We start from the raw sequence: 24058 nt of genomic DNA on the forward strand, positions 1-24058 counted from the left end.
AAGTAGTTCAAAGAGGCGTGGGCTTATTTTAAAAGATTACAAGTGAAATATGTGGCCCTCGGGGAGCTCCAGCATTTCTTCTCCGCGCTATATCGGCCATCGTGTTCGGAACGCTGACCCCGGGGGCTCGGAGAGGGAGAGAGAGGCTCTGCTGTTTGCAGCAGGCAGCCCAGAGTCTCATCTGCACAGTGACTCACCACCTTCTGTAGATGCTCACCGTCACTACCTCCAATTAAAAACAAGCCAATGAATTATTTAGGACCCACTGTGGCGCTGACCTCTGCGCCGGCCAAACGGAAAATAAAAGGACAAAACTGCCGCAGGTTGCGCCAAAGACTGGGGCAATTATTGCCGGTTGAATTGCTGTGAATAAAGTGGAATGCATTGAAGCAACACAGGATTGACTGTTGCATTTTATAATGCATGAAACTTGGGGCTGCAGCTAAAGATTATTTTAGTTATTGATTAAGCTGCCTGTTACTTTGACGATTAATCAGATAAAAAAATTGGTACATTCTGGAGAATTGTCATTTAAGCCTTTTTATATAATATTAGAAATGCATAAAAAAAATGCAAATAAACGATTTAATTCCCTTTAAAAATGAAAATATATTTTTACCTAAAATGCCAAAACACAGCAGTCCTTTCATTTCATTTGTAGCAAATGATGCATCTGCTGTGAAAAAAAAAAAAACTTTTAACATCAAAGTGTGAAAAGCTCAGCAGTTTCTGCCTGACTTGGCATCAGTACTGATCTGTTAACTAATTTTTTTATTAACTGGATGGCAAAAAGGTGACAAATTTTTCACAGAATTTGAAAAGGTCGAAGTTGAAACTAGACCACTTGAATTTCACATAGAGCATATTTACAAAGTTTTTTTTTTTATTTCTTCTTAAATGTAAAATGTATATATTTTTTCTTAGTTTTGAGTCTGTATACTCCAGTAAACAATGAATCGATAACTAAATTAGTTGATTATTTCAATAATCAATTAATCCGATCATTTGTTTCAGCCCTAATAAAAGTGAAATCAACACAAATTGGGGGTTTTGGTGCACAATTTTAAATTCTAACCCTTTTATCTTCTGCTCTTGTACTAGTTTTTATTCTGGTTGTAAAATATGTTTCATTAATTGCGCTTTGTAACAAAACGTCTTAATTGGATTGTTTGTAGATTTCCGCATTTCAATTTGGCAACAGACAAAACACTAAAAAAATATATATCCTTAATGTTTAGAAGTTAATCATGCAGGAAGAATCAACCTGACATTATTTATTTATTTATTTATTTATTTTTAGGTTTTGACTAACTTTTTTTTTTTTTTCCTCTTTTCCTTCCTAGGAGTTGGAGAATCTGAGGAGGCAGGCGGAGATAATCCCTCAGTTGATGGGAGAGTGTGAGAGCATCACTGCAAAACTGAAGGTATGCTTAAAGCTCTGGGTGACGATCCTGTTGCCTCTCTGAGCTTTAATTTGAAGCGGAATAAAAAAGGGGAGCCGAGGGGCCTTGAACATATCCCGATGCGACGCTGCAAGGTTTTCAGAGGTGAAGAGCGAGTTTCTGTTCATCATTCAGCTCGGGGGCTGGTGACACAACATTCCTATCACGTGTCTCACCAGCATATTGTTGATACTGTGTCTATTAATAAAGGTCTGTGCCCTGCGCAGCTCTGAGTGGATTATTGGCTCTTTGTTGAGGAGGAGAAAAAAAAAAGAAGAGCTTTTCAGGGATGCATTGCTCTCAGGATACATTAGTTTCCTGGTGGAGCGGGTTTTCTGTTTAGTGAATAAAATAAAGCACTTCTAGAGGTTTTCACAGAGCTTTAATGATCAAGTCTTATAACACTTCAGTAGGTGTGTGTGTGTGTGTGGGCTGTGCCAGTCGCTTTGTGTTGACAAATAAAACAATGCAGGTCCACCTCACGTTGGTCTTTAGAACAAAGAGCTTTCATCGAAATAGGTTTTTTTTTTTTTTTTCCCCCCCCTCCCAGTGATAACTAGACTTTCGGTAAAACTAGAAGAGCCAGGCTCGGTGAATGACGGCGCGGGCTGCTGGTGCCAAGACCAACACGAGCCACACCGACGCTGACGCTCATTTCACCCTGTGCTGGCTGACTCAGAGCAGGACTGATCATCCAGACTGTCACAAATGCGCTGCTTTTCAGTCGCAGCGTGGAGGAGAGTAAAGCCAATGGTGGCATTCCTGTGGCTGCTTCACGTCACAAACTTCACCCCAGGACTGGATTCTGCCAGCCGGGTGGAGAATAATGGCTGGAGCAGATTATCTAACCTGTTATACAAACAGACACGGCCCATTGCTGGATTCCTCAGATAGCTCCGTCTGTTGAACTTTAAGCCAAAACCTGAGGCAGGTTTTCCCTTACAAAGTAAATCCCTTTCACGCATCAAAGTTTAAAAGCATGAATATAAAGCGTCTGCCTCCAGGAGGTCAGTGTGGGGCTCCTCTATTTAAAGCTGACCCCCCTCGTGAGGGGATCGGCTTTCGAGAGTCAGCTGTAGGATGCAGTCATGCAGACTGACGTCCCATTTGGCACCCCCTATTTTAATCTCCTCCCTTCAAAAGTATTTGCAGCATTAATGTGTCGCCCGTTTTAAAACCTGATTTAAACCACCAACCTCGCACTCTCAACACAAGTCCTTCCTGATGCTCTGCTTTTCAGGTCAAAGAGGAAATTCATGTTTTCATTCATGCATTTAGGGAATTGAGAAAAAGACGTCGCGTCTTGGAAACGTTTTCACATTTTGTCGTGGTAGAACTACAAACTTCAGTATGTTTTACTGGGATTTTATGTATAAGAAAATGGTTAATTTTATTATTTCTACTAGAGATGCTCTTAGTAATCCTGTCACCTGCAGGAATATTTTAGAAATATTATTGAATGTACTTCGTTAATAAAGAAGAGAGTAGAATGAATGAAGATATTTCGATACAATACTTACAAATAGGAAGGGATCATAATTGTGAGGTTGCCTGAGAAGGAATCAGTTTTAATAAGTTTACATTTCAACTCATCTGGACATTTTACCACTTACTGCATTACTGTCATTTTATTCAGACATTCAAAATATGACATACCAATTTTTGTGTTGGACCAAAACAAGCCTATTTCAATGCATTTCACTTTATATAACGATAAAGTGGAATTTTATTTATTTTTTTTACAAATCTGATTGTATTCGGCCACAGCCAGAAGAAAACCTGTTTGAGAGAGAAAAGACATTAGACTGGGGCTCAGGTTCGCCTTCCAGCAGGTCCACAATTCAGCCACAGCTGCAGTGGAATAATTTGGATCAATTAATGTTCATGTGTTAGAGCGGCCCAGTCAAAGTCCAGGCCTAAGACCTATTGTGAATCTGATAAGATTCAAAAGATTTTTGCAAAAACTCCTGACCTTTTCAGATTTTCACTTTGGAAAACTATATTCACTTTCCCTCCACATATCTGCACTGCTTTGTCCGTCCATCACACAAAATTGCAATAAAACACATTGAAGTTTGTGTTTGTAACTCGAGGGGTATGAAAACTTTTTTCCACTCTGCACTGCGGGGCAACGTCCCCCGAGCGGTGTCTTCGTTCTCCAAAACTGAACATCAAAGTCCCTCTACTTCTGAATCAGATCTGATCTTTGAGTTACATTTGGACTTTTTTTCCCCCCCCTTTTCCCTCTGTATTGTAACTACTTTCCCATCATCTGCCCTGCAGGCAGCAGAATCGCAGAACAAGGAGCTGGAGGGGAGACTCGAGGGACTTCAGATGGACATCAACGACAGTCGGCAGAAACAAGGAAACATGAAGGGCGAGCTGAAGAAGTTCATGGATATTCTGGATGGAAAGCTGGATGAGCTGCACGAGTTCAGACAAGGACTCTCCAAACTCGGTGTTGATAACTGAGAGGAAGTGAGGCAGAGCTGAGAGGTTGAGAGGTCGGGCATGAAGGATTCACTAAAAATGTCTCTTCAGGGCAGAAACTATGCTGCACCTACATCCCCCAAAGTGATGTCTTCTCTGAATCTATCAGCTTTGGCTTGTAATAAACACAACCTTGTGTGNGTGGTTCATTAAATACTGTTGATGATTTTTTTAAATGACTAATTCAGTTTTGCGACGTAAACACTGTGAAATGCTCACATATTTATAGTTGGATCACCACTGAACACGGCCGTTTCCTCAGGTAAAAACCCAGAAGAACATGGAAGCCTGTAAAATCCCTTTCAAATGTGTTGCAGTTGCACATTTCTGTGGGCTTTAGAGACTCTATATAAGTGATAGTGTTACAGTTTATTGCTGAAGATCTCACCTTTTTTTCCACAATGGAGGTTCCTGTCCCATTCACTGACTAAGACTCCAGCAAATAGGAAATGCCCACAAAAAAAAGACAGTTCTGGGTGTTAAAATGCACTTGAAGATTATTTTGCCAAACTTTAGTCTGAATCTTGTTCTTTTGTTGGGGTTTTCTTCAACCCTGCTCATTAGTCGCAAGGAGGCATTTTTATTTCGACAGTCTATAACTCCGTCCTGCTGTTTGTGCATCTGTCAGGCTCAGAATTGTTGTTTTGAGAGGATGCGTCGTAGTTTCCAGAAAGCTCCATTGTTCTTGTGAAGTGTGGTTTTAAAATGGAGCTGGATTGGCTGTTTTGCTGCATCTGCAGCTGTCATGAGAATGAACAGAGCTGTTAAGCCCCAAAACAATTACCAAACGGGATCACACCAAACCTGGTATGAGTTAATCTGAAGCTCCAACAGCAGCTCCGTTCATAAACGCAGCATAATCTGAAACATTATTTACTAGTAAAAATGCTGCTCCCTATCAGCTGAATGTCAGGAACTGAATTTCCTCCATATTTGGATATGCATTTTTTTTTATTAATATTGCAGCAACCTGCAGAGCGACATTCTCCTGAGTTTTCAGCTAAAGTTCTGCATAAATGTCCTCAAACATCTCTACAGCTTTGTTCTCTGAAGGAATGAATGCAGGTAAAGCGGAAGAAAGGATGTGCTCACATTCCAGGCATATTAGCTGCCCATCAGCGCAACAACCAGGAAACATTCCCACTCACACCGATTGAGACCAGACACAGAACATGTGAGCGCTTTTGCCCTCATTTAGATCTTAGAGGGTTCAGATCTTTGATCCCATCATTGACTGCAACTAAATTTACCTTCTGAAGTTCACCTGCGTCATTGCCACCACAGACATGTGGGCATGCGAGTGCATTTTCGGTCTTTGCATATCATAGCGTGTGTGTGTATATATAGTGAGATTAAAAGATTTGGCAAACATACAGAGGAACTTCTGTTTTTTTTTTTTTGTTTTGTTTGGTTTTTGTTTTTTTTCCCCCTACTTGGCATAACTGTGACAGGCTTTGCTGTCAGCTTCTTCATGATTTGTACTTTGAGTCGTACTGTAATGTCAGGTTGTACATTCTGGCTTCTAAGACCCTGGGGGAAAAAAAAGAAAAAAAAAAACTGTGCCAAGTTGTGGGTTTCACTTTTTTTCCCCCTCAGGCCTTTTTCAAATCTTCAAAATCATGTCATTTCTTTCCTGCCCATGAATTTCTTTGCCTGTTTTGCATGACTACTCCTTATTCTGATTTGTCTTATTCTGTGGATTCACTAGACACAGTTTTTCTATAGTCTTCTTAAAATCTGGGTTTTTTTATCTGCCCCTCGGGACGCGGGCCAGCACCGATCTTGTCTGTGCCTCATGTGCCACTTGATCTGCAGCCCATCTCACCATCCACACAGCTGTCAGCGTCACTCCACTCGCCCTCTGTCACACCCTCCCACTCGCACATTTGCTTGCTCACCATGTTGTGCATTCCTACACGCTAAAATACAGTCGGAGGACCTACGTACCAGTTCACTTGACTTTCTTAAAATAAATGCCAACTTTCCCCAGACATTTTGCTCGTATGCCTGTACTGCTAACAAAAATCTGTTAAGTCTTGAAAAATCTTTTTGTTAGAGTAGCATAGTTCATCATGGGGATAAAAGGATCTTTGCTGTATTTACATCGTCCTGGATCCTCTCTTCCCTTCAGCTCTCAGCTCCCACTACAAGTTTTTTCTTATTATATGTTTTAGATCTTGAAAGGGTTTAATGTGGAAGTTGCTTTTTGTTGCTTTTTGTTTTTCCTGCCGTTGATTTGACCAAATTATGGATCATTCCACAGCTAAAGGCCCAGTGATGATTCATTTTTAGTCTTGCTTGTAGAGGCTTACAGATTATTTGCATTTTAAGTTATCTTTGTGTATTTTTCTTTTATTTAAGAGGCCTTGCTACTTTATGTTGTTGCAGATTTCAGTCTTTCAAAGAGGAAACGGGTCCGCAGCATTACAGACCCTTCATTACGCTTAAGTGGTAGAAGTGACTTTTCAGTATTTACGTGTTTTACAACAGAGTCACCAGAAGTGGGAACCAAAACAATCTCTATTTTCACGATTGCTAAGGAATTTTGGTGAAACTCTTTGCTGCAGTTCTCGAACATTGAACGTTTCATTTCTACCTCCCTAACCTTTATGCCGTCTCTGAAATTTCTGATAAGTTTGGGTTCTTGTTCAGCGTTTTTTGCAGTTCCAGTTGTTTTAAACCTTTTAACTATTGTTACGACTGGACAGGAGGTTTAGCCGCTTTCCTGATTTTTTTATGAAGATCAACACAGATTTTCCTTTAATGGGGTTGTGAAGACTGACTAGGAGAAAAAGGCCACTGACGCATCACAGTATTGCCAGAGGGGAAACATGAGCACATGGGTTATTGATCATCTTGACAGCCTTTCTCTAGTTGAAGAATAAATTAGTAAATGATTGACAGACATTGATTTTGTTGGAAGTATTATGGATGTAAATAAATCTAGGATTAACTTTTTACGCATGTTTTATTGTTTGTTTGGAAAAAAAAGGTCCCAAATTAAAAAAAAAAGTAAATTACTACTGCAATAAATGAAGATGTGTGTAGGTTGCACTATGCAGGAAAAAACGTAAAATTTTATGAAGGAAAAGAAAATCAGACTTAACATCTCTACCGATTCTTTTGGATATTGAGGTTTTATTTGTCAAGCGCCAAAATAAATCTCATGTCTGCTTACAATGTTCTTTTTTTATCCTGCAGCTTTAGCCCTGTTTGTTTTATTTTTTTTCACAAGGATAATTAAAGTTTTATCTTATCTTAACACACTGCTTTGAGCCAGCACAATGAGCCCTGTTAAATATTCACTTGGCTGCTTTAAAATGAGACGTGCGAACGTTGTTCAGGTTTCTCTTCAGGGTAAACTGGGTCACGTTTGTGTTGTTGAAACCTCTGAAAGGGAGATGCTGTTTTATTTGAGTCTGCCTAGTGGATTGCTTTCTTATGTTTTCTTGCATTTCTGTATCCAACAGTGATTTCAGCGAAAATGTTTTTAACACTTAAGCCACTGAAAAGATGGAGAGCGAGACGGTGGGGATGTAAGAAAGGACACAAGTCTGTCAGTAGTTTGAAATCTGTAATCTGGTGTTCAGAGCCATGTTGCTATGAGACCAGGGCTGCACTGTGATTAATCTGTCTTCTATTGTTTCCTAATTGTTGGGGTAATTAACATGTGCTGCTTTTAAGTGCTGTTGGATCTTGGTCGTGAGAATGTCCTCTTGTGCTTATTTGCGCGTCTCTCCTTGAATCCGACTTTAGACTCGTCTGTTCACAAACAGTCAGACTTTTGCTGCTTCAACAAATCCCTCAGTCTTGTTCTGCAGCAGGTGATTCTTACCGTCTCATTTGCTGCTTTGCTTCAAAAGATAAATGTGTACCGTCACAAATGCAGACGCTTTGAATGTCAGTGGGTCAGCAGCCGTCTGAGCATTACGCTTCATTTTGGGATGTTTGACTTTTTTTTTATTTTATTTTTTTTTTATCTGGATATCTTTTATTGCGGCCGATTAAAATGACATTTCTTTTCATTTGCTTTTGCAGTCGTTGCAAAGCTGATTGAACTCCCTGTTGAAAGGGGAAAATATAAACCTAATAAAGTAACAGCTTTGATTTAACATGTGAATACAACAGTTTATGCATTCGATTGCATTTTATTTAAAAATTGAGAAGTCTTTTAGCACTCCATTTGTAATGACCTCCTTTTAAATACATGTTAAAAATGTGTGATACTAATTGGCTGTTTTATCTGTCAGGTTATAATCAACAGCACAATCACACCCAACATGACTTTCACTAAGACGTCCCAGAAGTTTGGCCAGTGGGCGGACAGCAGGGCCAACACAGTGTTCGGGCTGGGATTTGCTTCAGAGCAACAGCTGTCAAAGGTAAACATTAAACATTTCAAGTGTCTTCACTCAAACCTTTATTTATATGAATATATATGTTGGAGATGGATGGATATCTATCAATGCACAGCTTTCATAGTAATCACACGTTTTGAATGCAGTATTGAAACAAAAAGAGGTGTGGATCCAGTATTTTTATTAAATTTTTTTTTTTTATTTCTAAGTAATGACTCTCCTTTGAAAGCAGCCGGAGACATCAGGAGCTAAATCGGTGTCGGCTTGTTTAGCCACTCGTCACAACTTCTATTTCTTGTGTTTTCAGTTTGCAGAGAAGTTCCAGGAAGTAAAAGACGCAGCAAAGTTGGCAAAGGACAAATCGCAAGAAAAGGGGGACACGTTGAGCAACCACTCCCAGGTAAAGAATCTCTCAGCTGCTCGAGGAACTCCTCCCTGTAAACGACCGATTGCAACACAGAAAATGTTGACACAACTTCAGAAGGGAGGACATTATTTAGAAATTCTCTGCAACGACTTATTGAGAAATCCTGACTTTCTTTTCACAAAATCATAAGGATCCAGTGATGAGATGATTGGAGGTACATCACTCAGCAGTTTGTTGCCAGCCCAGCTCTCAGGCTGGCAGCGAGTCCAGATGGGAGCATTCAGTCTCAGCCCTGAGACGCAGGGCTCTACTGGACCATATGACATGATAAATACTGGCAAAAGTTTCTTCATCCCTTCTGTCAGAGCTCACATGTTCAGCTTTCTCACACCGTTCATCTGAAGGACGACCTGTGTCTCCTATCATGGAGAAGGCAGAATGTCGGCCCCACGTCCGCGTTCTTAATGTAGCAGCTGCAGGTAAACTCCAAGCCTGTCCTCGTATCTGACTTTATCCGTGTCATCCAGCAGGAGTCTGGACGGGAGACTCCTTCAGCAAACCAGGCGCAGAGCTTCAACGGGACGGATGATGAGAAAATCTCCTTCAGTCCAGAGGCCGCTCAGCTGAAGAGCGAAAACGAACGCCTCAAAAGCGTCGTGGAGCAGAGGTGAGATTTCATTTTATGGCAACATCTGAAGATCTGATGAGGTCTGTGTCTTCCCACCTCATAATTTAGATTTTCCATTTAGTTATTTAATATTGGTATAAATTGTATATGTACACATCTTTCCTTATTGAATAATTATTTTAAAAAAGAAAGTTCCCAACAAAAGTTGTATACCGAGTGCATTTCGATTGTAATAATTTCAGTTCTGCTTAGTTGGGGGAAGAAAAATTCAGATTGAAATGAATCTGCATTCAGAGGTAGGGAGGCCATGCCCAGCTGCAAAGGAAAATCAGACTTTCTTGTTCACAGGGAGGGACAGATTGTCTCCCAGTTGAACAGGTGGGGATGGGGAAGAAATTGGAGATATAAACCTTTTGAGAAAATGGAGTTTGGTTATCAAGAGAAAAACTTTAATGTTTTTTTGTTTTTGTTTTTGTTTTTTTTCCTGGATGCTACAGGGAACCACTTGAAAGAGGATAAAATCTGAGTAAAGTTTCTTTTCTGAATCTCATCCGAGCTCACTGGAGCATTTTGGATCCGCTGGAGGCTTCGATTGAACTCGATGGTTTTTAGCCACTTATACATGGGTATAATTATTCTAATCCAGTGAAATTTAAAATATTAAACAAGCTTCCAAAACACATTTTTCTCCAATCTGTGGGCATTGGGCCAGCCTGGCACCAGTTTCACCAACATGGTTTGAACATATTATTATAATTTTATGTTGCACTGAAAATATTCACCCTTCAGCTTGATTGTTGATGGATGTGAAATAGTTCAGTGTGTTTTGAGACTGGTCATTTTAACACATTTATATTGTCTTAATGTACGAAATCAACGGAGAAGAACTAAATTCATGAAGCTCTTTATTTTTCACTCCGCACAAAGCAGGTCCTCGTCACATTCACATTTTGTCTTTTTTTCTTAAACCCAAAAGATTTTATATATGTATATATATATATAATATACAGTTGTGTGATGTCGCATTCCCCCAAACCTCTATGATCTTGATGAGCTGTTGTGTTGACTGGAGCTTCACTCTGTTGGGTTACCTGGACCTCAATGCTGTTGCCAAGTGAGTGAATTATAATTGCATGAAAACACCAGATGTGGATCCAGATGGGAATCTAGGGACCTCAGGGCGGCAGAGCCAATTAAAATTATAGTAAGCAAAATTTTCTAGAACTGATTATAGGCAGCAACAGAAAGAGGTTCTGCTTCTCCATTTCTTCACTGTCGTTGTTGTTCATCAGGTCAGCAGGAAGGTTTGCAGCATGAAATGCATTACACGTTTATGCAGCAAGGTTTGGAGTAAGCACAGATATGGAGATCATCTCCAGCAGAAAGATGAATAAAATGGGCAACTGTATTTTTCATGAACGTCTGCTTTGTCTTTTTTTAAATTTAATTCTTTGAGTTGCTGGTATTTGCTCATCTTTCCTCTCATCCAATTGTGCTTATAAAACGAAACCAGTTCATGTCTGTTGATGTTTTTGATGCTATATAAGTGCCATCAGCATCTTAAAGGTTACACCAAATCAGAATGTTTTTATCTTTAACTTCACCCCCTCAAAGAAATGGAGGATTTTAAAATTAAACGTGTAGTTTACTGAGGGACAAGGACTGAATTTCTCTTCTGTTAAAGGAATATTTAGCTTCTGCAGTGACACTGCTTGAAACGGCCGAAGGCTGCAGAATGCCGAGGAGCATCCAGGTCGCCATTTCCAGCAAAAACTGAACACGCCAACTCATCCATGCATAAAGAAACACAAAGTGATGCATAGCAAATGACCATCAAAAACATCCCCAACCTTATTGATAAAATGCAGCCTTTTAAACTCTGAGTGTTCCCAGATTTCCTTTTTGCAGCATAAATGAAATGATTCTGTGCCGTTCTGTCGTTTGAGCCCTGAGCGGTTTACCTCCTTGACTAATGACACCTGTTGATGCGTCTGCCCCTCTTCCCTCGCAGCAACACCACCGCTAAGAAGTACGAAACGGAGCTTCAGACTTTAAAGGAAAGTAATGCCAGACTGGTGGATTCACTGCAGGAGTCTTCTGCTAATGTGGAAAGCTGGAAGAAGGAGCTTACTGCCTGTCAAGAAGAGAGCAACACTCTGAGGAAAAAGGTAACGTGCTCGCACCGTCCTGCGGGGAAGTTCAAACAAAACACACAAGCTCATCAATCCTGTCGGAGGAGAAGCTGACGGCTCTAAACCTCTGCCTCCAGGAAAACGCAGAACCACTCAGTCTCCAACAGATGACGTCCTCATCAATAATTTGGCTGATGTATTAATTAAAATCCATTCAATAAGATGAGAGGATTGCTCATAAAACTTTGATTTCGCGTAGGGAGGGAGGGGTGTGTGTGGGGAAATGATCATTAAATTCACCAGAGTCCTGTACTTTTCATTAGTTGCTGTTTTCCCTGCAGCAGAGTCTGACTCCACTATAAATAGAATCATTTCAGTTTCATAATCAATGTGAGCTGCGCTTGCAGCTGGGCTGGTGTTTCCACCGTGCTTTTCCTTTCGCAGCAGACTTTCCTTTTTTAAAAAAAAAAATAAAAAATTTGGTAATCAGTTTCAAGGTGACCCAGCTTGTAACGTAGAACATATCCTGACAATAACAAACACTTGCTGCATAATAAGTGGGTGTATGCTGAACTACCTTTCCGCAGACAAAAGAGAGCCTAATTTTCCCTCCTTTGTTCAGATTGCAGAACTGGAGTCCGAGTGCAACGAAGCCAATCAGGAAAAGCAGAAAAACGCCCAGCTGACCGTCCGGGTGAAGGAGCTGGAGGCAGAGCTGCAGGAGAAGGAGCAGGTGAGGCTGCAGCACATTCATCTTCAAACAGACTCGCCCTACCAGAGCTGGCTTCTCTCTAAGAGCTTGTAAAGCAAGTGGTTTACTACCACTTAAACCATTGTGATTTACTCAGTCCCCTCGTATGAAGGCAATCACAGCTTTCAGGGTTCCTCTCCACCTCTTAATCCTGCAACACTCTGTTCCCTCGGGAGGTTTTTTATACTTCTGGATAAGAAATCACAGATGGTGGTGGTTCTTCCCCCCCCCTGCTGTTTATTGGTGTCTATCTAGCTAAACCCAGACCTTCACTCTGCCTCTTTGTCTCAGTGCACAAGTCTTAAGAACCACACATTGTCTCTGAGCTTAAGTTTGTGAATGGCTTACTGTGCAAGTGGTTTTATCAGCTTGTGGGCCACCGTAGCTCTGATTAGTGTTGCTTACTATACTTTGATTTCTGCTCCTTTTGTGTTTTACCTCAACTTTGCAGTTGCTTTGAATTATCCCCCCCCCCGCCCCTCAAAGGAAGCACAAATATGTAGGTCTGATTTTAGACTTTTCTTTTTGTTTTGTTTTTTACAGGTAATTAGTCTAATGTAATTATGTATGTAGGCTACACATATTTACGCAAATTAGAGGTTACTGGCGAACCCGGTTTCATTTAATTGTACGCTTCTGTGGCTTTTCTCTGTTTCGCTCTCTCTGCTCTCAGGAATGTATAATGTTCCAATTGTGCATTTATAAAAGGATGATACAATTAGGTTCATTTAAAAAAAAAAAAAGGGTGTCAGATTAATAGATGACCTTATTGCAGCGTTTTCTGGTAAAAACAGGTTTGATTGAAAGATTTTCATTGGCCAGCTCGTCCACAGTAATGCAGACGATATCAAATTCAACCATATTGTGACTAATTTAATCTTTGCTTGTTCTGAAGATGTAATTAGGATGACTTTTACATTTCCAAATGTGACAAATTTTTTCACAGTGACTAGAATATGACAGTAGATGAAGTTTCCAATAGAAAATTAAAACTATTTGTATCATAATTTTTTAATATTTTAAATGTATGGTTCGATCTGGCACCTCTACATTAAACTAAACTGACTCAGAGGAAGCTCATCTTAACACCGATATGTTAAAACACCAATACTGGTAGGTCTGACATCCACAGATCCCTCCAGATGTCTTTGCTCACATTTTTTTTTTCTTTAAGTCAGACGATGACTCGGCGTGTTTGAGGCGTGCCTTAAATTTCTTCCATAGGTGTGACTTTAATTACCTGCATGAACCAATCAGAAGCTTACAAAGGCTTTCACCTGGGCTCTCTTAACTTGTTCCAAGGCATACAAGTTAAGAGAGTCTTGTTCCAAGAGACACTTGTTTAAAATCCACAAAAGTTTAAATTTCAAATTTTGTGGATTTAAAATTGGCTTTTAAATCCACAAAATCCAATTTTTGTGGATGTAAATATCTGACATAGAAGAAAGTTATAATGACTAAACTCTTTGTTGGACTGGCATTTAGCAAGTGGAAATAATGTTAGTTCTTCTGAGCTAAAAGCTTCAGGGTCAGACTGATTTAATGTTGGACAATGAGAATAAATGTATGTAAATATTTGGTTTCACTTTAACTTGAATAGCTCAAGTTCATCAAAACGTAACATTTCCTTTTAACGTTTTTAGACAAATTCAGAAACGTTTTTCTAAATCTAGAGGTGTGCGACTCGGGCAGCTGCGTAGGTTGATTTCTATAGCTCCTATTATAAAACTGGATAAAATGAAGAGTCATGTTGCCAGGAGACACTGCTGCTCTGACTCTGAGGTAGACTGCGTCTGGAATATGCTAGTTTACGACCTGGAAGCGGGAATATTATTAGAACATATACATCTTTCCTCGGACGATGGGGAATCTCTCACCCTGTCGGGAGGGAAAGTAGTTCAAAGAGGCGTGGGCTTATTTTAAAAGATTACAAGTGAAATATGTGGCCCTCGGGGAGCTCCAGCATTTCTTCTCCGCGCTATATCGGCCATCGTGTTCGGAACGCTGACCCCGGGGGCTCGGAGAGGGAGAGAGAGGCTCTGCTGTTTGCAGCAGGCAGCCCAGAGTCTCATCTGCACAGTGACTCACCACCTTCTGTAGATGCTCACCGTCACTACCTCCAATTAAAAACAAGCCAATGAATTATTTAGGACCCACTGTGGCGCTGACCTCTGCGCCGGCCAAACGGAAAATAAAAGGACAAAACTGCCGCAGGTTGCGCCAAAGACTGGGGCAATTATTGCCGGTTGAATTGCTGTGAATAAAGTGGAATGCATTGAAGCAACACAGGATTGACTGTTGCATTTTATAATGCATGAAACTTGGGGCTGCAGCTAAAGATTATTTTAGTTATTGATTAAGCTGCCTGTTACTTTGACGATTAATCAGATAAAAAAATTGGTACATTCTGGAGAATTGTCATTTAAGCCTTTTTATATAATATTAGAAATGCATAAAAAAAATGCAAATAAACGATTTAATTCCCTTTAAAAATGAAAATATATTTTTACCTAAAATGCCAAAACACAGCAGTCCTTTCATTTCATTTGTAGCAAATGATGCATCTGCTGTGAAAAAAAAAAAAACTTTTAACATCAAAGTGTGAAAAGCTCAGCAGTTTCTGCCTGACTTGGCATCAGTACTGATCTGTTAACTAATTTTTTTATTAACTGGATGGCAAAAAGGTGACAAATTTTTCACAGAATTTGAAAAGGTCGAAGTTGAAACTAGACCACTTGAATTTCACATAGAGCATATTTACAAAGTTTTTTTTTTTATTTCTTCTTAAATGTAAAATGTATATATTTTTTCTTAGTTTTGAGTCTGTATACTCCAGTAAACAATGAATCGATAACTAAATTAGTTGATTATTTCAATAATCAATTAATCCGATCATTTGTTTCAGCCCTAATAAAAGTGAAATCAACACAAATTGGGGGTTTTGGTGCACAATTTTAAATTCTAACCCTTTTATCTTCTGCTCTTGTACTAGTTTTTATTCTGGTTGTAAAATATGTTTCATTAATTGCGCTTTGTAACAAAACGTCTTAATTGGATTGTTTGTAGATTTCCGCATTTCAATTTGGCAACAGACAAAACACTAAAAAAATATATATCCTTAATGTTTAGAAGTTAATCATGCAGGAAGAATCAACCTGACATTATTTATTTATTTATTTATTTATTTTTAGGTTTTGACTAACTTTTTTTTTTTTTTCCTCTTTTCCTTCCTAGGAGTTGGAGAATCTGAGGAGGCAGGCGGAGATAATCCCTCAGTTGATGGGAGAGTGTGAGAGCATCACTGCAAAACTGAAGGTATGCTTAAAGCTCTGGGTGACGATCCTGTTGCCTCTCTGAGCTTTAATTTGAAGCGGAATAAAAAAGGGGAGCCGAGGGGCCTTGAACATATCCCGATGCGACGCTGCAAGGTTTTCAGAGGTGAAGAGCGAGTTTCTGTTCATCATTCAGCTCGGGGGCTGGTGACACAACATTCCTATCACGTGTCTCACCAGCATATTGTTGATACTGTGTCTATTAATAAAGGTCTGTGCCCTGCGCAGCTCTGAGTGGATTATTGGCTCTTTGTTGAGGAGGAGAAAAAAAAAAGAAGAGCTTTTCAGGGATGCATTGCTCTCAGGATACATTAGTTTCCTGGTGGAGCGGGTTTTCTGTTTAGTGAATAAAATAAAGCACTTCTAGAGGTTTTCACAGAGCTTTAATGATCAAGTCTTATAACACTTCAGTAGGTGTGTGTGTGTGTGTGGGCTGTGCCAGTCGCTTTGTGTTGACAAATAAAACAATGCAGGTCCACCTCACGTTGGTCTTTAGAACAAAGAGCTTTCATCGAAATAGGTTTTTTTTTTTTTTTTCCCCCCCCTCCCAGTGATAACTAGACTTTCGGTAAAACTAGAAGAGCCAGGCTCGGTGAATGACGGCGCGGGCTGCTGGTGCCAAGACCAACACGAGCCACACCGACGCTGACGCTCATTTCACCCTGTGCTGGCTGACTCAGAGCAGGACTGATCATCCAGACTGTCACAAATGCGCTGCTTTTCAGTCGCAGCGTGGAGGAGAGTAAAGCCAATGGTGGCATTCCTGTGGCTGCTTCACGTCACAAACTTCACCCCATGACTGGATTCCGCCAGCCGGGTGGAGAATAATGGCTGGAGCAGATTATCTAACCTGTTATACAAACAGACACGGCCCATAGCTGGATTCCTCAGATAGCTCCGTCTGTTGAACTTTAAGCCAAAACCTGAGGCAGGTTTTCCCTTACAAAGTAAATCTCTTTCACGCATCAAAGTTTAAAAGCATGAATATAAAGCGTCTGCCTCCAGGAGGTCAGTGTGGGGCTCCTCTATTTAAAGCTGACCCCCTCGTGAGGGGATCGGCTTTCGAGAGTCAGCTGTAGGATGCAGTCATGCAGACTGACGTCCCATTTGGCACCCCCTATTTTAATCTCCTCCCTTCAAAAGTATTTGCGGCATTAATGTGTCGCCCGTTTTAAAACCTGATTTAAACCACCAACCTCGCACTCTCAACACAAGTCCTTCCTGATGCTCTGCTTTTCAGGTCAAAGAGGAAATTCATGTTTTCATTCATGCATTTAGGGAATTGAGAAAAAGACGTCGCGTCTTGGAAACGTTTTCACATTTTGTCGTGGTAGAACTACAAACTTCAGTATGTTTTACTGGGATTTTATGTATAAGAAAATGGTTAATTTTATTATTTCTACTAGAGATGCTCTTAGTAATCCTGTCACCTGCAGGAATATTTTAGAAATATTATTGAATGTACTTCGTTAATAAAGAAGAGAGTAGAATGAATGAAGATATTTCGATACAATAAATAGGAAGGGATCATAATTGTGAGGTTGCCTGAGAAGGAATCAGTTTTAATAAGTTTACGTTTCAACTCATCTGGACATTTTACCACTTACTGCATTACTGTCATTTTATTCAGACATTCAAAATATGACATACCAATTTTTGTGTTGGACCAAAACAAGCCTATTTCAATGCATTTCACTTTATATAACGATAAAGTGGAATTTTATTTATTTTTTTTACAAATCTGATTGTATTCGGCCACAGCCAGAAGAAAACCTGTTTGAGAGAGAAAAGACATTAGACTGGGGCTCAGGTTCGCCTTCCAGCAGGTCCACAATTCAGCCACAGCTGCAGTGGAATAATTTGGATCAATTAATGTTCATGTGTTAGAGCGGCCCAGTCAAAGTCCAGGCCTAAGACCTATTGTGAATCTGATAAGATTCAAAAGATTTTTGCAAAAACTCCTGACCTTTTCAGATTTTCACTTTGGAAAACTATATTCACTTTCCCTCCACATATCTGCACTGCTTTGTCCGTCCATCACACAAAATTGCAATAAAACACATTGAAGTTTGTGTTTGTAACTCGAGGGGTATGAAAACTTTTTTCCACTCTGCACTGCGGGGCAACGTCCCCCGAGCGGTGTCTTCGTTCTCCAAAACTGAACATCAAAGTCCCTCTACTTCTGAATCAGATCTGATCTTTGAGTTACATTTGGACTTTTTTTCCCCCCCCTTTTCCCTCTGTATTGTAACTACTTTCCCATCATCTGCCCTGCAGGCAGCAGAATCGCAGAACAAGGAGCTGGAGGGGAGACTCGAGGGACTTCAGATGGACATCAACGACAGTCGGCAGAAACAAGGAAACATGAAGGGCGAGCTGAAGAAGTTCATGGATATTCTGGATGGAAAGCTGGATGAGCTGCACGAGTTCAGACAAGGACTCTCCAAACTCGGTGTTGATAACTGAGAGGAAGTGAGGCAGAGCTGAGAGGTTGAGAGGTCGGGCATGAAGGATTCACTAAAAATGTCTCTTCAGGGCAGAAACTATGCTGCACCTACATCCCCCAAAGTGATGTCTTCTCTGAATCTATCAGCTTTGGCTTGTAATAAACACAACCTTGTGTGTGTGTGAGAGAGAGAGAGAGAGTTGTTGGCAGACTTGAAACAAAACAAAAAAAAAAGTAAAAAGAAGGCAAGCAAGTCCCACAAAATGGCTCCATTTTGTGTACTGGCTTTGTGAAACTACAGAGTCGCACTTTGAGCTTACTCATCTGCTTCTGTGGGGGAGAAAAGCGGCTTTAAAAACCTGGTGGTGGGTTCTTAGATTCTGTCCATCCGTCTCTTTTCTGAAGGCTGTAAAACTTCTACACGAGCCTGGTGAGCTTAAAGTAGAAGTGGGGACTTAAAAGGGCTAAAATGAACAAAAAAAAAAGCATTAAAGTAATAATTAGTGGAAATACCAGTTTCTCCCCCCCCCCGACCCCTTCAGATTTAACGTTCAAGTCCCTCTACAGACTGTCCTTGCTGCTGCCTCTTATGTATCTCAGGTGTGTTAGAAGACAGTTTGTATATATTAAATTATATGCAGATATATAATAAATGGCCGTGACACAAAGTGCCTCCAGGTAAGTTTAATTCTCCCTGGAAAGGAAAACAGGCCAACTAATGACCATCACCATAATGACAACTTATCTCCATTAAATAACCTTAAAATGAAAACAAATCATCGTAGTAAAGAGCCTTTTGATGTTTGCATAAAAAGAAGGAAAACTCAGGACCTTTCCTTCGATAAGCGTGACCCCGATCCCACCCCGAGTGTTGTGTTCAAGGACCGTTTTGTGTGCATTAGTGTTAACAGACCTGTGTGTGTGTGTCCAGGGTTGTTTGTGCTTCCTTCACACTAGTTTTTGTTATGGTGGTGGTTATTTTTATTTTCCTGGAGGAGGGGATACGGTGCTGCTTGACAGGTGAATAACGTTCACTGAAAACATGTGGTTGGAATGAGCCTTTTCACTAAAAACCCTGTCGACTTTGCTTTTAGTCTTACTTGTATGTTTATTTTTTTTGGTGCCTCTCGACAACTAGTGTTTCCAGACCAAGTTTATAAGTCTTGATCTGCTTTCCAGATGTAGGATAATGTGTGATGAGGACAAACTCTGCGGATTTAAAGGTTTTCATAATAAAGGACTGTGTTGCAGCTGCTTTTGGGAAGTCCAATTTGAGACCATATGTTTGCAATCAGTGAAATATTTACCCTGTAATATTATTACACGAGACTATTTTTCATGACTCTTTTGATCTTGTCATAACACTGAGATATTTATCAATGGACATTTAAAAAAAATATACTTTTTTTTTTCCTCCCCCCTGTTCGTAACTCACCTGAATCGGAGCGATTCTTCCTGTTGAACCGACGCCTCTTGTGCACTTTGGTGATTCTTGTTCTACGCTGTACCCACTGAACTGACAAACTGGTAAAGTCTAGTTTCATTACAAAGCTGAGTGAGTGTCTTTTTCTCCTGCTGTAAGGGATCCAGTGTGACGAAACCGGAGCGTTTTCTAATTCACACTCGCATGTGTGTCAGCGTGTGAAAGAAACGGTTAAATGGTTTACAAATTGAAGTGGGTTTGTTTTTTTTGCCTGGATGAGAAGTGAATAAACCCTCAGAGCCAACTGCTGTCGAGGCTCCATCGCCGCCTGTCTTCTCTGTTGATTTACATGGAGCCAAACGTAGTGGCAATCGTAACGGAGACGCACGTCGAGTAAAGCGAGCGGCCGTGTCGTCGGTGTGTGGCTCAGACGAAAGCTGCTGGTTTGGGGACCGACTGTGGAAGGGAAACACCTGAAACGTCGTCACGGCGCCACTGCTGCAGTGGATCAGAGAACATGTTGCCTTGGCAACTCAATCCCACTCGTTTTTTTTTTTTTTGTAAATAAAACTGTGATGGACTTATGAAACGTTCTACTTCAGCTTTCATTTGCTCCTTCGGAGAGCGTCGAGTATCAGAAACGGGTGTGAAGTTAATCAATATGCAGATAATTTTATACACAAGTTGTTTAATTAAATCTGATGGAAAGTTAATTTATGCAGGGAGGTTGTCGACAACAAATCTACTCTTTACTCCTTTTAAAAACTAGTCAGTGAAACGTAATGAATCCAGCGTGGCGTTTGCATTTTAATAAGCTTCCACAGTATAAAAACAATAATGCAAACTGATATCCAAGTCATAAAACTCCATCCATTATGAAATATAGCAGAACATTAGTTAAACTGGAACCACATGGAGAAAGTCTGCCTTGTTGCAGACTGAAGCTGCCTTTTCCATTCATTTGTTGCAAATAAGAGATTTTTAATCAGAATTTTTTTCCCCCCCTTTTTTTTTTTTACATTTATCTTCTGATGCGACTGAAATTAATTTTTTTTTTTCACTCTACGTCAAAAACCTGTTTCACTCCAGAGTTGAAGCAGCATTTCTCTCCCGTCTGCTGTTCGTGGCTGCAGACTTTCTGCGAGGCTTATTGTGTGACTGGTGGTGAGTGGGCGAGTTGGTGAAACATCATTAAGACACTATGCTGCTCGGTACATGTGTGAGAGAGAAAGAGGAGGAGAGAGAGACCTGGCACTGCAGGCCACTACAACCAAGACTTGCTGTTGCCATAGTAACAGGCTGGGGGAATTTCATATTGATGCACAATTGGCTGGGCTTGTCAAAATACCTGCCATCCTCATCCCTGGAGGTGCCCGACCTGGATGTTCCCCCACAGGAAACGCACACACAGAGCCGCCTCCGGAGCAAAGAGGGAGGGAGGGAGGAGGCCGCCGCCGCCAACAGCTGCTCTTTAACGTTCACACAGCTGAGAACAGCCACTCGCAGCTGGCTCAGAGAGGGAGAGACGCTGCCTGGATGGACACCGCTCTGACTCATGTTGGTGGGCGAAAAAAGTCTGCCGGAGAACAGTCGGCAGGGTTTACCCACACTGGCTCCACACTTCCTGTGCGCGGCGTTTAAAGAGCGGGGATGTCGACGCGGGCGCAGCGCGTCTGAGCGCATGTCTGAACTCAAGCAAGCTCTGCAAAGGTTTCATATCTGGATTTATTTTTCATAAAACAGTACACACGTGTTTCCAGTGCCAGTTCGGTGAACAGAAGTTTTATTTACTCTGAACCCTTTTAATGCGGTTTGTCAGAAAGCAATTCAAACCAAGGCTTAGATGACTAGAAGGGTTGTTATTGCACATAAGTATTTATTAAAGAAAAAAAAAAAAGGTATCCTGCATTCCTAATTGATCTCTTTACGTGTGGCGTGGTGAAGGAAGAATTAGCTGATTACTTGGAGACGGCAGCTTGTAGTACAAACAACACTGAAGGATTTACACAGCACTGCTCTTCATAGCTTACAGTAAATGCTCCGGAATACAGCGGCTGGATTATATCTGAGGAATCGCGTTTACTACATTCAAGATACTGAGTTAAGATTCAGAAATATGACAGAGGAATTAGTTTCTCCCTGCTGAGCAGCAGCTTCACTACAGGCCTTCAGGCAGACGGCTGTGTAAGTTTCAATCATTCACACGCTGCGCTTCAGTGCCGCCGACTGCCTTTGCTTTATAATGCAGAACATCCCATTTAGCCATTCACTTTAAGAATCCTTCCAGAACTAGAAAAAAAAAAGGTTTCAGAGGAGATTAAATCCCGATTCTGTCACTTACTACTTAGCTGGATCAGAGCCTTTTTGGATCTCTTACATCTCGGTGCTGCTTTAGGAGGACCAATGGGATTAGTGAGCGACAGCGCCAACAAACTAAAGCGTTTAAGTCAGAGGAGGCGTAATCCCGTCCTCATCAGACGAAGAAGAAGCAGCAGCAGCAGCAGCGTGTTTTTGGTTAAATCTGGCCGTAGCACGAGCTTCAGGCCGACTAGCCGTGAGGGAAGGGATTTGGGGGGGGGTTTGGGTTTGTGTCAGAGGTTTGTGTTCTCAGCTGTCCCAGTCGGCGCTCTGCGAGTCGTCGTCGTCTCGGTCGTCATCGTCCGAGTCGGCCGCCACCTTCTTCATCCTCATCATGGCAGCTTTGATGCTGCGCTCCAGCTCGTTGTCGGCGCCGCTCGGGACTTCCTCTCGCGTGGGAACCACCTGCAACGCGAAGAGTGACAATGTAGCTGGAGACTACGGGCTCATTCAGAAAGTTAGAATACACCTTTTATTTGAGTAAATCCAAGTGAAACGATCGATTAGACAAAGAATGATGCCTTGGCACCTTTACCTATGATTTTCTGCTACTTGCTAAAGAAAACATGTCATTTCTAATTTTACACAATACCACAGACTAACAAAAATATAGATTTTTAATAACAAAATGTGGGCTTAATAGAATCAGTCAAATACCTGCTTAAACAAATGAGACTCATCTGGCTTATGTTCTAATTTATAAATGATATGACTGTAATTATGCTCTGTACTTGATATCAATGCAACATTTTTGTACGTTTTTAAAATTTCATGTCAATTTAAGTGAAAAACAAAATGTTGACCCTTGTTGGAAGCAGCTGGAGATCTAGTTGAGCTGATTTTAATTTATGTAGCTGAACAGCAACAAGTCGGTTTCGACTAAATTGAACAAAGTTGTTAGGTGTTTTACAGCAGCAGTCGGTGTGAAAGGTGCTTAGAGTAGCACTAAAACTGAAACGGGGGTGATTTTAGTCCTGTTTTTCAGTCAGTTGGCTTGCATTTCTATCTAAAGGTTTAGGGAGAAATAAAATCTCTGTTTGACATATTAACGTGTTACCATGTTAATGCAACAAACGCGCAGATGTGACCATTGAAGGGAAGGGAAGGAGAGTTTCTGAGACACTAATAGCACAGAAGCACTGTTGGTTTTTTAGTAACACCTGCGCCTTCCCCACTGACCAGTCAACACATTCACTAGGTGTGAAGCTAAACAATAATAACAAAAAAAAAAAAGGTCAGTGTTCGTTATTAGATGTGTAGTTTTTGTTTTTAGGTTTAAAACTGAAGAAAATGTAGTTTGTCTTTAAAACTCAGTGTGGCTCCGTATTATAAATAAACCAATTAAAACTTTCACCCTGTGTTACTGTAAAACCAGAAACCGTTGTATTCGCTACTGGTGCAACTTCCTGATTGGTCAGCAGGCGCTCAGATAATTAGATGTCCTGCATCAGTAATGAACGCCACCTGAATTGCTTTAGTCATAAGCCTATTCAGTGAGAAAATGAAAGTCTTAAGAGTAGGCTAATGTTTGTGTGAGCTTTGACTGTTTCCACTGGTAAAAAAAAATATTATAATTTGTGTATTTATTCACTGCAAACAGCAAAATATTGCAGTAAAATCTGAGGTTGTTTATGAATTTAGGACATTAATCTCTAGAGAACCAAAAGGCTGGAGGCTCATTTTAAATACCGATGCTGATGTTAAACTGTAGATGTATTTTTTTAATCTAGACGTTGACGTCTAGATTAGACGTTGCAACTGAACGACAAAACAAAAGCTACCAAGCTGACAAGAGGAACTTTACATTCACGCAACAAAACAGTCTTTTTTTTTTTTCACCAAAAATGAGCAAAAGCTTTCATGTTTAGCCTGATAATTAAAAGTTGAGTTGATCATTTCTGAAAACAAGTCCGACTGTTTTCCCAAAATGGAGCCCGCCACGTTAACTTTTGGAAATAATATCAACTTTTTCTTAAGCAATAGAGAAAATTGGCATCTCTCTTTGTGTAGTGATTTTTGAAAATGCAAAACCACGATACGGAGAAACACGCAAACATGAAAACCGACGGCTGTAGAGCAGTCAGAAAAATAAAAGTCTGATTTGACTATCACTTGTTTTATATACCAAAGCATTCCCATCTCATTCCTTCCCAAAATGGGAGCGAAATATGAGATTGTAAATTTAATATATCCTGGAATAATTAAACACCTGTGATAAGTGATCTTGTTATATCACCTAAACCAAACCAAACGTTTTTATTCCCGACCTGAATTTTAAGGATGTGTGAAAACAAATACAGCCATATGGAAAACCATCATTTAAAAATAATA

General features: G+C 40.5%; 3 protein-coding genes across 5 annotated transcripts in view; 2 read left to right on the forward strand and 1 right to left on the reverse strand.

Moving 5' to 3' along the window:
- Positions 1 to 4076, forward strand: part of LOC103143575 (homer scaffold protein 2) — a 28641-nt gene extending 24565 nt beyond the window's left edge. For all 3 annotated transcript variants that reach the window (XM_016675402.1, XM_016675400.1, XM_016675401.1), the window contains exons 8-9: positions 1344 to 1424; positions 3726 to 4076. In XM_016675402.1, the coding sequence (XP_016530888.1) occupies positions 1344 to 1424; positions 3726 to 3914 (270 nt within the window). In that variant the 3' untranslated portion in view covers positions 3915 to 4076. The remainder of the gene's footprint in view (positions 1 to 1343; positions 1425 to 3725) is intronic.
- Positions 4077 to 8149: 4073 nt separating this feature from the next.
- On the forward strand, positions 8150 to 19343 carry LOC103143613 (homer protein homolog 2-like; the record flags this gene model as incomplete). The annotated part of the gene is made up of 7 exons (XM_016675404.1): positions 8150 to 8314; positions 8598 to 8690; positions 9188 to 9324; positions 11297 to 11453; positions 12040 to 12150; positions 15403 to 15483; positions 17778 to 19343. Coding segments are annotated over 7 exons (933 nt in total), but the record flags the coding sequence as incomplete, so codon positions are not given.
- A 1045-nt stretch (positions 19344 to 20388) lies between these two features.
- The window catches only part of whamm (WASP homolog associated with actin, golgi membranes and microtubules), a 21042-nt gene continuing 17372 nt past the window's right edge, over positions 20389 to 24058 (reverse strand). The window contains exon 11 of the mRNA XM_007560176.2: positions 20389 to 22132. Coding sequence (XP_007560238.1) covers positions 21977 to 22132 — 156 coding nt within the window. The 3' untranslated portion in view covers positions 20389 to 21976. The remainder of the gene's footprint in view (positions 22133 to 24058) is intronic.

This window comes from Poecilia formosa, unplaced genomic scaffold (assembly GCF_000485575.1).
Source record: "Poecilia formosa unplaced genomic scaffold, Poecilia_formosa-5.1.2 Scaffold113, whole genome shotgun sequence".
Taxonomy (NCBI): Eukaryota; Metazoa; Chordata; class Actinopteri; order Cyprinodontiformes; family Poeciliidae; genus Poecilia; species Poecilia formosa.